The sequence below is a fragment of the Acinonyx jubatus genome, chromosome B2, assembly GCF_027475565.1.
Source record: "Acinonyx jubatus isolate Ajub_Pintada_27869175 chromosome B2, VMU_Ajub_asm_v1.0, whole genome shotgun sequence".
In the NCBI taxonomy this organism is placed as follows: domain Eukaryota; kingdom Metazoa; phylum Chordata; class Mammalia; order Carnivora; family Felidae; genus Acinonyx; species Acinonyx jubatus.
Window position 1 is genome coordinate 72,636,063 of NC_069385.1, and position 12,576 is coordinate 72,648,638.

Here is a 12,576-nt window from a genome sequence, read left to right on the forward strand (position 1 = left end):
TATATATTAAACAATATATACAAATATTTTTAATATTTATGCCCATAATACATAAAGTAGTTGCATTCTATGGAAAAGGCCAGATCTTACGACATTAACTCACCAAAATGATCTGAAGGAAGGTCTCATATTGCCGCATATTATACAGTGCTTCTTTTAACATATATGGCTGAAGTTCCATACTCAAGAGTGGGTTCTTTGCTACTGTCTCAAGGATGGCTGTGTAGCGGTATGCCTGGTCCTGCGCAATCTGAAGTTGGGAATCGATGTGTTGAGTGGTGGCTGGGATTGCTTCCTGTAGAATAGCTGGCACTGTTTTTAAAAGTATATTGAGAGACATGAAAGAATCTACAAAGAAGAAGCCTACAAAGTGGTCGCATTTTGAGCATTAAATTTAGTAGTTTTTTTTCTTAACCAAATTAATAACAAGAAGGTATATATTTCATATATTTCTCCCTACACCATGAAATAAAGAACTGGGCAGGGGGGTGTGGGGGGGGTGAAATCTGTCCAAACAAAAGACATTGTAGAGCAGATCAGCTTTTGCCACTAAAATATAGAAGAATCTAAAGAATAGACAGGCTTTGGTATTATGTGCTACCGATCATGTACCTCTAGAAAAGGCATATTTTGTTAAAAAAAAAAAAGAAAGGGGGGGGAAGTATGTGACTTAAGAGATTCATCAGGATATTGGGGCACTGGGTGGCTTAGTCAGTTAGGCATATGACTTCAGCTCGTGGGTTCGAGCCCCACGTCAGGTTCTCTGCTGACAGCTCAGAGCCTAGAGCCTGCTTCAAATTCTGTGTCTCTCTTTCTCTCTGCCTCTCCCCCACTCACACTCTGTCTCTCTCTCTCTCAAAAATAAACAAACATTGGGGCGCCTGGGTGGCGCAGTCGGTTAAGCGTCCGACTTCAGCCAGGTCACGACCTCGCGGTCCGGGAGATCGAGCCCCGCATCAGGCTCTGGGCTGATGGCTCAGAGCCTGGAGCCTGTTTCCGATTCTGTGTCTCCCTCTCTCTCTCTGTCCCCTCCCTCGTTCATGCTCTGTCTCTCTCTGTCCCAAAAATAAATAAAACGTTGAAAAAAAATAAACAAACATTAAAAAAAAAAAAAAGGAAACTCATCAGGATACCGAAAAAAACAGAACAGTCTAGCAAGATAAGGAACTTTATAAAGAATGGGAACTTGACTTTCTAGAACAGTTTTTAAAACAGAAAAACTGACCCTGTTATACTAGATAAGTGATCTGGTAAAAAGATACTAACATCTTCTCAGTGGGCCTACATGTATATCAAATTCATAAGGAAGTTCCTTCTACTGAGTACCCTAATCAAGTATTTCATGAGTGCTTTCAAACTTACAGATGGTGAATGCATTAAGTATGTAACAGCACAGTAAATGCTCCTGGATTTGCAGATTTGCAAATATCCCCTCTTATACCTTTGCATTCTGTTAATTGCATCAGCCACTGTTTTCAGGGTGATTTTTATTTTTTTAATTGGTTATTTGACTTGGAATAAAGAACACAGAGCCCATTGAATTAAGGAGGCTGGCCTCGAGGCAGGCTCCTCATTCCTTCTACTGATTCACTCTTCCCCACTAGCTTCGTGGTTTATAATACTGCAAGTCTTGCCCCAGAAAAACTAAAAATTACCATCCATTATTAAAGTAGTTGTGCCTAAGGTAGAGTCAAAACTGAACACCTTAAATCTAAGAATGCCAGCGGAGTACTGTACGTTATTTTCCTCACTGTGCAGGTTAGATTTTAAACCTGCATAACTTGTAGTTAACCTAAGGATATACCTACAGTCATCAATGCCTTCTCCTCCTTTTCCACAGTCTCGGTTAAATAAACGAATCCCGGTAACAACCATGGTAAGTTCTTTCAGTTGGCGTTCTTTGTCCTTCTTAGAAAGTGTTAGAAACGTCCCAAGCTCAGCCTGAGGGAAAATACTCTGTAGGGCAGCTAAAACAAACCACAAAAAGGACAACAAAATGGTAGAATAAAGATATCAGATCCTAAACTATAGCGTTCTTTCAGCAGAAAGTTGAGAGGCCTGTCCTTACAGAGCTACTTATATGATTCTTTGCATTTCTGATACGTGGTTACAGAATATATAACAACATTTATCACATGTCAAAGCTGGGCTCCTGAAAATAATGCCACTGCCTTGTGTCTATTTTCAATAATTAAGCACCCATCAGTAATTTTTGACAATGGGCATTAAAACAAGATTTCTAATTAGAATTCTGAATAGAAGAATCACTGCTTTAAAATAATTGTGGAAGAAAGCCAAAAAAGACTAGAAATCTTGCGTCTTCCTTACCTTAAATTATCAAAGTGGGCAAATACTTCCTGAGGCTAAAACAGCGTCCTTTTCCATCATCCATTTTAGGTGACAAATGCAACGCCTTTAATCAATATGAAATCTCCCTTTCCAACAGTCCCCATTACCTGATCAGCCTGGCACTGTTAATCACGCTGCCAGTGTTTCTCTCATGAGGAATGATGGATCCCTGGACATGTGCAGCTCCAAGAAAATTAACAATATGCACTTTCCAGAGGTGCTACTTGGGTTTTAGAGTTAATAAACACTGTAAAAGGAATCTGGCTAAGTTTTAACCTCTTATTTGTGCTGATTTTTTTTTCCAGATAAAAAGAGAAATTCAGTCTTCAATACTTTTAATTTAACAGCTTTTACGAGATATACAATGTTCATATCTTTTCACATATGGAATGGGAATCATACAGATTTTTTACCTGTTGCCTCTCTGACAACCTTGATATCTGTAGGGGATCCCAGCCCAGAACGTAGTAACACATAGCTGACAATCTTTCGGTAGAGGCTTTCCAATTCTTCTCTAGTGCATGCTCTGTTATCTGTAATTTCTCTGATAACAGAGCCTAATCTAGACTCCAGGATTCGGTGATGTTCTTCAAGAAATTCCTCTAAAATTGGCAAAGGACAATGTTCCACATATTTGACTTAGAATTCTCATCACAGAAGAAAGTAGGACCAGAGGAAAAAAATAGCTTGGGTATGGCAATTCTATTGCACAAAAACAAGTGTTTTCTTAAGATGTAATAATCACAATAAAAAATAAACAGTGGACAGTAAGTAACCTCAAGGCAAAAATCTAGTAGGAAAGATTATTACAGGGCTTTAAATGGCATGTTTTTTCAAAATACATAAGACTTTCAACAGACAACCCAACAGTAATATCTAAGAGGGCTAAAACCTCCTAATTAAGCAGGAAAAGCGTAAGAGACAATTTATAATATATATATTATAAACACACATACTAGAAACATATACACACACACACACACACACACACACACACATATATATTTACACTACATGTAAGCCCAGGTAGTGTACTATATGCAAGCATGTATAGTATAAATATACATATATGTAAATATTCCTGTTCGATTATTTTAGGTCTAGATAAATTTACTTTGAATAGCATTACTGATAATCTGATGTTGCATTGAGAATTATATCCCTCTCCCCTCTTCCTTCCTATGATATGGTGAGGTCTAGGCCTAATTGTGGCAGAAACCACAATTCACGTAGGACAATTCTTGCAACTAACTCAGTAAGACATCCCATTTTACTATTACAAGGGCAAAAATTAACATACCAACCACGTACAGTATATATCTATATCCTTACCACAAAAACAACTGAGAACTTTATGAAATTTAAAAATCTAAATTACAATTTCATCAATTCCATTATCACTTTAAAATTTCATTCTTATGAAGCAAAAAAGCAAGATATGTAATTTATATACGTAGCATAACTGCAAGTTCAATACACTTCACCAAATGGTTAATAATAATGGTATTGCAGTGGGGCAAAGGGAGTCTAGTCTATAGAGGAATTTATTTTCCTTTTTCTCTTGTTTCCAGTGTAACTTTGATGTATATATTAAACTACTTACATAAGGAAATAAGTTCTAAACTTCAATTTCCCATCATTCATTTCATTTTGGGATAGTTACCTAATTTAGGTAAGCACTATAAGATAATATAAAGCAAAAACAAAAAAATCAGCAAATTAGAAACTCTTAACTTCAATGGGCTGATTGTTTTAATTTCTAATTATAGTGTTAGCGATAAAATGGTTAAAGCACAATGGACTTGGAAACATAACTATCATAGGCATAATAATTGGACTTTACTTTTAACACTCACAAAGGCCATTAATGTTTTTCTCATTGAGCATATCCACCTTCATTACATTCTTCAAAGCTGGAAAATTTTTCAAAAGATAGACTAAAAAATTAAATTAATCACTGTCAACCAAATGAAGCCCTTATTACTTGCAATACAATATGAATCCTTTAAAAAGGGTATCAAAATAGGTAGATATGTTACCTCGACTTGTATAATTCATATCAAAGTAGACTTGCATCTTAATGGTGTCCAGGGATGGATTTTTACTATCCAATAGCCGAGATACACAAAGCTAGAAAAGAATATCCCATGTTTCTGGTTATATTTTCTGACATGTAAGTATTTTCTACAGTTATTTTCAAAAACTAAGAGAAACATCAAAGCAATGGTTTCTGATATTTATCCACCAATAGCCCCTTTTATTATTTTGCTCTTTGAGGACTTCATGCTTCACAGTTTACCCCACCACAACGTTTAAGAAGTAATAAGTTATTTCCCTGACATCAGCAGTATCACCATATGCAGGTGGCTAATAGTCTAGTCAAAGGTGAGAAATCTGACCCTTTGGTTTGTCTATCCAGTCTGGATATGAGTAAATGCTCCACGAAGCTTAGGCTCCTGTCCAGAGCTCATCTAGAGCCCCTCATTACTATTTATTTGAGCCTCTTAAGCAACACTCCTTCTTTGCTGATTTTGGGGGTTACTTTTATTTTATAAAAGGCTGTTCCTCTCTCACAAAATCTCTTTGGCTCTGGTTTCTATTTCAAAATTTCCTCCCCTGGTCTGTTTTCTCCCATTTTCCTCCCACATAGATGGCCCATTCTACTTCTCTGCTTTGCCTCTTTAGATTAGATGATCAACCTGAATTCTTTCTCTCTTTCCTATCTCACCCCTTAGGCTTTATATATGCAGTCAGCAGACATAGCAGCGGCAACACCCTCCTTGCACCTTCCTGAGCACCAACCCTGCTTTCCTGGGAGGATGGAGACTGAATATAAGACCAAGGCCTGGACCCTGTGCTTTTATGGAGCCTGTGCACCTAGATCCCTCCAGGTGGAAAAGTACTGTTCTAAAAACAAACTTCCTTCACAAATACAAAAATTAACTCATCCACATGATTTTTAATTGAGAAAAAAAGGAAACAATCTTTGTCCTCTGAAGCAAGATGTACATTGATAATTTATGTACCTGTCACATTAAAAGTAAATTGAGTTTGATTCTTTCTAACTTGGGTGAGTTAGAGGAAAAAAGAAAACTCTTCTTGACCCCTGAAAAAGAGAAAAATTTATTTTCTGTCTCTCCTTGATTTTCCTCCAGATCTTTCCAATAAAATTTCTGACCGACCATCATGGCCATTTCCCCTATTGCTAAGAACAGGTTTCATACCACATTTAAAATCAGCACAGAGGGCTCCTGGGTTGTTCAGTCAGTTAAGTGACCTACTCTTGATCTTGGCTTAGGTCATGAGCTCACAGTTCGTGAGGTCAAGCCCCAAGTCAGAGTCTGCACTGACAGCGCTGAGCCTGCTTGGGATTCTCTGTCTCCCTCTCTGCCCCTCCTCCACTCACGTTCTCTGTCTCTCAAAATACAGACAGACAGACAGACAGGCAGACAGACAGACAATCATCACAGAAAGACCCAGCTCTAGGCTTCCCTGCATAATCATGGCATCTCTACTGCAGAATCATCCTAACATATTCCCCAGCTCCACGCTTCCAAAGCTCTTCCTGATCCCTCTGGAAGCTGCATATAGACCTGTGCTCCACTGTGTGAATTGCTGGCTATGAGAGACGATGGGTGATGGGGTGATGAAAATTTTCTCTGCCATTTGCTTGAGCCCAGGAAATATCCACACACCAGCCTGGGAAACCTTGTTTATAAAGTCCTTTGTGTGAAGGAGGGAATTAAAATTAAAATCATTAAGCCTGGGAGAAAAAAATTATGTTCAATTTTTAGGAAATACATTTAGGAATATTTAGAAAATAAATATGTAAGCACCTATATCCAGTGAGTCAAACTTAAAACACGTGAAAAAACTAATGATGTCTAAAATTTCTACCTTCTTTGGTTCCTAAAACTAGTTTTCAGGCAAATATACTTTATTTCTAACTATGAATTATTTGCTAGAGCTTCAATTTTTCCTTCAGAATTGAAAAGCACAAATTACACCGAATCAATAATTATATGAATCTTAATTTAGTACTATGTAATTTTATACTGTATGACAAGTCAGTTAATAATATTCTCAATGTGGGGCGCCTGGGTAGCTCAGTCAGTTAAGCGTCCCAACTTTGGCTCAGGTCATGATCTCACAGTTTGTGGGTTCGAGCCCCTCGTCAGGCTCTGTGCTGACAGCTCAGAGCCTGGAGCCTGCTTTGGATTCTGTGTCTCCCTCTCCTTCTGCCCTGCTCGCACTCTGTCTCTCTGTCTCTCAAAAATAAATAAACACTAAAAGAACTTAAAAAATAATAATGTTTTCAATGTAACATTAGATTAATAACAAAAGGTCTCTAAAATACTGTGAAGATACCGCTGCCTGCCAATATCCATACCCGTCCTTCCTAATAGCCCCAATCTGGACTGGGACAAAGATTTGTTCTGTTGAAAAAAAGAAAAAGAAATCAATGTCCCAGGCTCACTTGCATTATCATTCTGGTCAATAAATGTAAGCACATGAGAAAAGTTCTGAGAAAGCTATTACTTTCTTAATAGAAAGTGACAGACCCAATTGGCACACACAGTTTGCCCTTTGCCCTCTTCCCTCACACCTACCTAGAGATGGAGTAGCTATCTTATAACCATTGCATGAAAGCCTATACAGGATGGTGGCCCAGGAAGCCAGGAAAAACAACCTGTGTATCTCTAGACTTTATGAGAAACAATACATCTCACACTTGTTTCTACCACTAGTTGGTAGGGTCTTATTTCATGAAGCACAGCACTAATGGCTAACACAAATATTGTATTCAGAATTGCAAATAAGTAATTTAAAATTTGAGAACTGTTGTATAACCACCTTAACAAGTTTCTGTACGTCACTTTTCATGAGGGTTCTATCCATGTTAAAGCCATTACTTGGGTCCAAGACAACAGCTTTCACCTGTGAATAGGAAAGAATCTATTAAATCATTTTATCTCATATAATTATGAAACTATTTTGTTTCCATTTTTTAAACAGCTGCCTCCTGATTACTCAGGGGTCGATTATTCAGCTGATTTTATTATCATCCAATTCATCAGCACCTTCATTACAGGTCGAAGAAAGGAAGCAATAAACATCAAATTTGAATATGGTGTTCAAAAAATTATATGGAGAAATAACTTGAAAGCAGTGAGTAGACTCTAGATAGGGAAACTATTTGAATATTTTATCACATTTTTATTGTGTATCATTAAAACAAAAGCAAGAACAAAGAGACCAAGGCAATGAGTAATTTTTACAAAGGTGAACAAAAGTACACGTTAAAACTCTGACATATGACATAATTGATGTTTCCAAAACCAATCAAGATCTTCTAAATCAGTTTCTATATATCTAGAACTGACATGCTTCATTGAAAAACATTTTTTTGCTAACTTGTTCAATGGTCTCAATGTTTTCAACTGAATAACATTTAGGAAAGCTTCACAGAATTTTAAGAGAGAAATGGGTACCACTTAAGGCTATTTTTTAATAAAGCAGTAATTCAAAAAAATATTCATTCTTACCATAAAAGCTGCCAGAGTTTCAGAAACAGTCTCTCCATGGGCTGCACATTCTTGTCCTATTTCTCGAATGATATTCTTTATAACACTTTCTGCCTGAGTGGGAGGCATTCTAGCTAAATAAAACAATGTTTTTTTTAAGAATTGTATTTGAAATGACTCTATTCAAAAACCCCACCCCCACCCCCAACCAAGCTTACAGACAAAGTTCACAGGTGGCTGCACTTGGCCCTGACTCTTTGTTTTCCTAGGTCACAGGGCCCTCCCTACTATAGATCCCAGCTATAAAACATATTCTTCTCTAGCCTGACCACAACCCTCATCTCAGACAAGCCCCAGACAGAGCCCCAGGAGAAACCTGCTGCCTCCTGCTCTACCTGGACAAGAATTGACCCCCTCCCCACCTCCCCACACCCACCATGGGTACAGGTGCAACCCTCTCACATCCTTAAAGAAGAAAAACAAACAAACAAAACCCTTAAAAGGCTTAGCCCAGGGGCGCCTGGGTGGCTCAGTAGGTTAAGCCTCTGATTCTTGGTTTCGGCTCAGGTCATGATCTCACAGTTTGTGAGTTCGAATCTCGTGTTGGGCTCCATGCTGGTGGTTTGGAGCCTGGTTGGGATTCTCTCTCTCCCCCTTCCCTCTCTCTCTGCCGTTACCCTGCTTGCTCTGTCTCTCAAAATAAATGAACAAACTTAAAAAAAAATTTTTTTTTAAAAAGGCCCAACCCAAAAGAAGTCCCGGGGACATCTCTCTGGATATCTGGCCCCTCTCCTCCCGTGGAGAGTAAATAAACTCTGTCCTGCCTCTTGCTCTACTCTTTGTGCAATTCTTTGCCACCCTAACAGTATTTATATGAGATTTTTTCCTCTTTAGATTTCTTATTATATTTGTAAAGAGTCATACAATTATTTATCTCAACTTATTAGCATGCATTAGCATCTATAAAGATAAAAAACTTCTATATTTACAAAAATGAGGGATTTTGTTGATGACAGAAAGAGCAATCAGGACGTCAAATTGGGACTGAAATATTTCCAATTTTGTGAAAATGACATAAGTAGAGACATTTTTAAAATAGAGCAGGAGCAGCCATTTCAGGGGAACTGCCTCACACGTCCCCTTCTCTGAATCTTTGAACTAAGCCAAACTGCCAACATTCCAAGTCGGCAAGAATAAGAAAATCCTGTTTGAAAAGCATGATGATAAATATGAACTTTTGACTAGTGACTACTTCACCTGACCAATGAATGAAGTATAAATCTAGCCCTGCCTGTCAGCACCAATGAGCTCTTTTTTAAAAACTTACCTAAACTTTTTTTTCCATAAAAACCCTGAGGCCACCTCCTTTAATCAGTACACTATTTGGGTTTCTACCTAAATCTGTACACCCCTGACCCCAATCATTTTATCCCAAACAACCGCCTTATCCCTTGAACTGGTTTGTTTTTAGGTTGACAATTTAAATGATAGTCACCAAAAGCATATTTATATTTTTTTAATTGGATAACTAAACATTATTGGGGAGGTAGATATAATGAGAAACATCAGGCCTATGGGCAGATGGCAGATTACAGTTTGAAAGAGGAAACGCTTATGCCACCACATTCACTAAATGATCTTTAATAATTATATGAGACTCTTGGAAAACAATTCTTGCTTGGATCATCTAAATTCTCTTTCCTACACATCCAAGTTGGAGTTTGGACTTTTGATTAAAAACATAAAAGAAAAAAATCAAAATCTATTATGTGAAATATCAATTTTTAAATGAACTCCCAGTATTAAGTATTAATTCCATTTACTACAAACCAGTAAAGGGTGGTAGGTTTTAATGATTATTGAGTTTTCCGATCTTCCTAAGCATCCATCAGTAACTGAGCACAAGATTTCTTTGCATGTAGAGAATAACAAAGACAATTCGGGTAGATAAGCTAACTCTCAGCATTATTTGTGTTCAGATAAGGTAGCACTTGGCATTTTGTCCAGCAGAACCAGACTGCCTGGGATCCGCGGTGACTTGTTCATTTTCTTTTTTTTTTTTTGAAATTGCATTTCCTTGGGTTTTTTTTTTCAATATATGAAATTTATTGTCAAATTGGTTTCCATACAACAGCCAGTGCTCATCCCAAAAGGTGCCCTCCTCAATACCCATCACCCACCCTCCCCTCCCTCCCACCCCCCATCAACCCTCAGTTTGTTCTCAGTTTTTATAAGAGTCTCTTATGCTTTGGCTCTCTCCCACTCTAACCTCTTTTTTTTTTTTCTTTCCCCTCCTCCGTGGATTTCTGTTAAGTTTCTCAGGATCCACATAAGAGTGAAAACATATGGTATCTGTCTTTCTCTGTATGGCTTATTTCACTTAGCATCACACTCTCCAGTTCCATCCACGTTGCTACAAAGGGCCATATTTCGTTCTTTCTCATTGCCATGTACCTGAGACTCTGGACATTTGCTTCCCCTCTCCGTAAGCCGGCTTCCTCCTCTAAAAAATTTGATGAGACTACTACCCTCTCCCCAGAGTTGTCCCAAGACCTAAGTAAGTTCTATACACTTAGTGTTTAAAACAGCACGTGGCATAACGCAAGCGCTTAATACAACGTGTAACTAGTATTCAAAAAGTGTTAGTTGCACGTGTGCGCGTGTCCGTCTGTGTGTGCGCCCATGTCTGTGCGCGTTCCCGAGTGCCGTGGGCCCCGCGCAGGGGGTCACTACTGACTCCCCTCAGTACCCTCCTCCTCCCCACTTGAAGCTCTACATCTCCCGACATCTGGCCTTTAGAGGTGCGAGTAGCACCCCGGAGAGGCCCGAACCTCTGATGCCGGCTCAGAGCGAGTTAGAGGTCTGACCTGCGGGCCTGGGCGACTCCGGCCGGAAGCAACCTGTTTCCGCTCAGCCTGGGCGCAAGGAAAGGAGTTCTGACCGACAGTTAGGTCTCAACCGACGCTGCACAGAGTGTCTCCAGCCTCAGGGGCTATACCCGCTGCCCGTGCTCCCTCCTCGCGCCTGAAGGGCGCAGAGCCCCGGGTGGGGTCACCGTGGCTTGGAGAGCCGGCGGCCAGTCTATAAGATGGTTTCCCTCTTCCCCCGCTTTGCGGGACTTCAGGGTACTCCACGAGGGCCTGGTAACCATGGGGCCGGCAAGCTGCTGGGTACTCCAAGAGGGCCCGGTAACCATGGAGATGGAACGCTGGGCCAGCATGGGCGGGGCCGGCATGGGTGGGACCAACGTAGGGAGGCGTGGCTGGGCCCAAGCTGCAGATTTTCCCGGGAAGGGTGGGCAAGAGATTTTAAAAACAGAAACAGAATATGGAAGGTCCTAAACCCGAGGTAGACTACAGGTTCACTACACCTCAGTGGTTAATTGTATCAAAACACAAGATTTCCTAAAAAAGAGTATTTACTTTTGTGAAAAATTAATGAAAGGAAACCTCACTAAAAGCGCAGTTCAGAGACTAGAAGGGGAGCCTGGTAGGGGGAGCCTCTACCTCTTCACCATTAAATTATAGGAAGAATTGTCAGTTACACACTTCAACAAAAGAACCCTCAAAAGGAAAGAATCATCAATTACAGGCCCCAACAGAGAAAGATGTATATTGGAGCCTATAAGAAATTGACTACCCCTGCAACTCAGCCAGTGAGAAACCTTCATCCCCCTAAACTCTTGCTTTTCTCCAATGGACTTTTATTCAAAACAACCCCTCCCAACTTCCTCCTTCTCAATTAAATAATGTTCCTTTGCTTTGTTTGTTGTTTTTGCCTACCGCTCCTATCCCAAGTTGCAGTCATCTGTTATTCCTGAATAAACCTATTTTGCTAGTGAACTAACTGAAGCTTTATTTTTCTTAAAGTCAGCACAGAGCCAAATGCAGGACTCCCAACTCACAGATGGTGAGATCGTGACCTGAGCCCAAATCAAAAGTCCGTCACTTAACCAAGTCAGTGCCACCTTTAAAAGGGAGCCAGGGGAGGCAGGGTCCAGTGTGGAGAGGATAAGAAAATGGAGGGGCTGTATTGTTGGAGTTTATATAAAAGTACATGGTTTTTTTTTTTAAATAAAAAGGATCACAGTTTAACTTCATGCCCTGTTTAAAGGAAGTCTGTAATAGGATGGTGTAAGATGTCAGAAGAGAAAACCACACATTCAAGGAAGCACATTATAAGGACACATCCATGACTAAAGTTGGGATAATGAGGTTTTATTCCTTAACAGTAATGTTCATTAGTCCTGCCTACTGACGTGGAAGTACAAAATGGGATTAAACCGATACTAGAAACCAGTATCAACAAAGTTTTATTTTTAAACAGGCTACTGACAATTTTTCTGAAACAGCAAAGACAGTTGACCCTTGAACATCTTTGGGTGCTCTGACACCCACCTCCTCCCTCAAAAATCGAAAGTTTTTGACTCTGCAAAAACTTAATTACTAATAGGCTACTGTTAACCAGAAACTTACCCATAACACAGTTGATTAACATGTATTTTGTATGTTGTATGTATTATATACTGTGTCCTTACAATAAAGCTAGAGGAAAAAATGTTACAGGGTGAAGTAGGTAAAGGGAATTAAGAGGTACAAACTTCCAGTTATAAAACAAGTAAGTCACAAGTATGCAGGTATGCAAAGCATAACCTAGGGAAAAAAATCAATAATACTGTAATAATGTTGTATGGTGACAAATC

General features: G+C 39.3%; 1 protein-coding gene across 7 annotated transcripts in view; it reads right to left on the bottom strand.

Annotated features, from left to right (window-relative positions):
* The window catches only part of CFAP206 (cilia and flagella associated protein 206), a 42,640-nt gene extending 31,575 nt beyond the window's left edge, over positions 1 to 11,065 (bottom strand). The window contains exons 1-7 of one of the 7 annotated variants that reach the window (XM_053222484.1): positions 10,329 to 10,488; positions 7,896 to 8,008; positions 7,204 to 7,287; positions 4,389 to 4,479; positions 2,763 to 2,951; positions 1,809 to 1,967; positions 104 to 312 (exon numbers count right to left, since the gene is read on the bottom strand). In XM_053222484.1, coding sequence (XP_053078459.1) covers positions 104 to 312; positions 1,809 to 1,967; positions 2,763 to 2,951; positions 4,389 to 4,479; positions 7,204 to 7,287; positions 7,896 to 8,008; positions 10,329 to 10,344 — 861 coding nt within the window. In that variant the 5' untranslated portion in view covers positions 10,345 to 10,488. Of the gene's footprint in view, positions 1 to 103; positions 313 to 1,808; positions 1,968 to 2,762; positions 2,952 to 4,388; positions 4,480 to 7,203; positions 7,288 to 7,895; positions 8,009 to 10,328; positions 10,489 to 10,741 lie in introns of those variants that run through there. The other 6 variants (XM_027057290.2, XM_015069526.3, XM_015069525.3 and 3 more) reach the window with 6 other exon arrangements.
* Between the last annotated feature and the right edge of the window lie 1,511 nt (positions 11,066 to 12,576).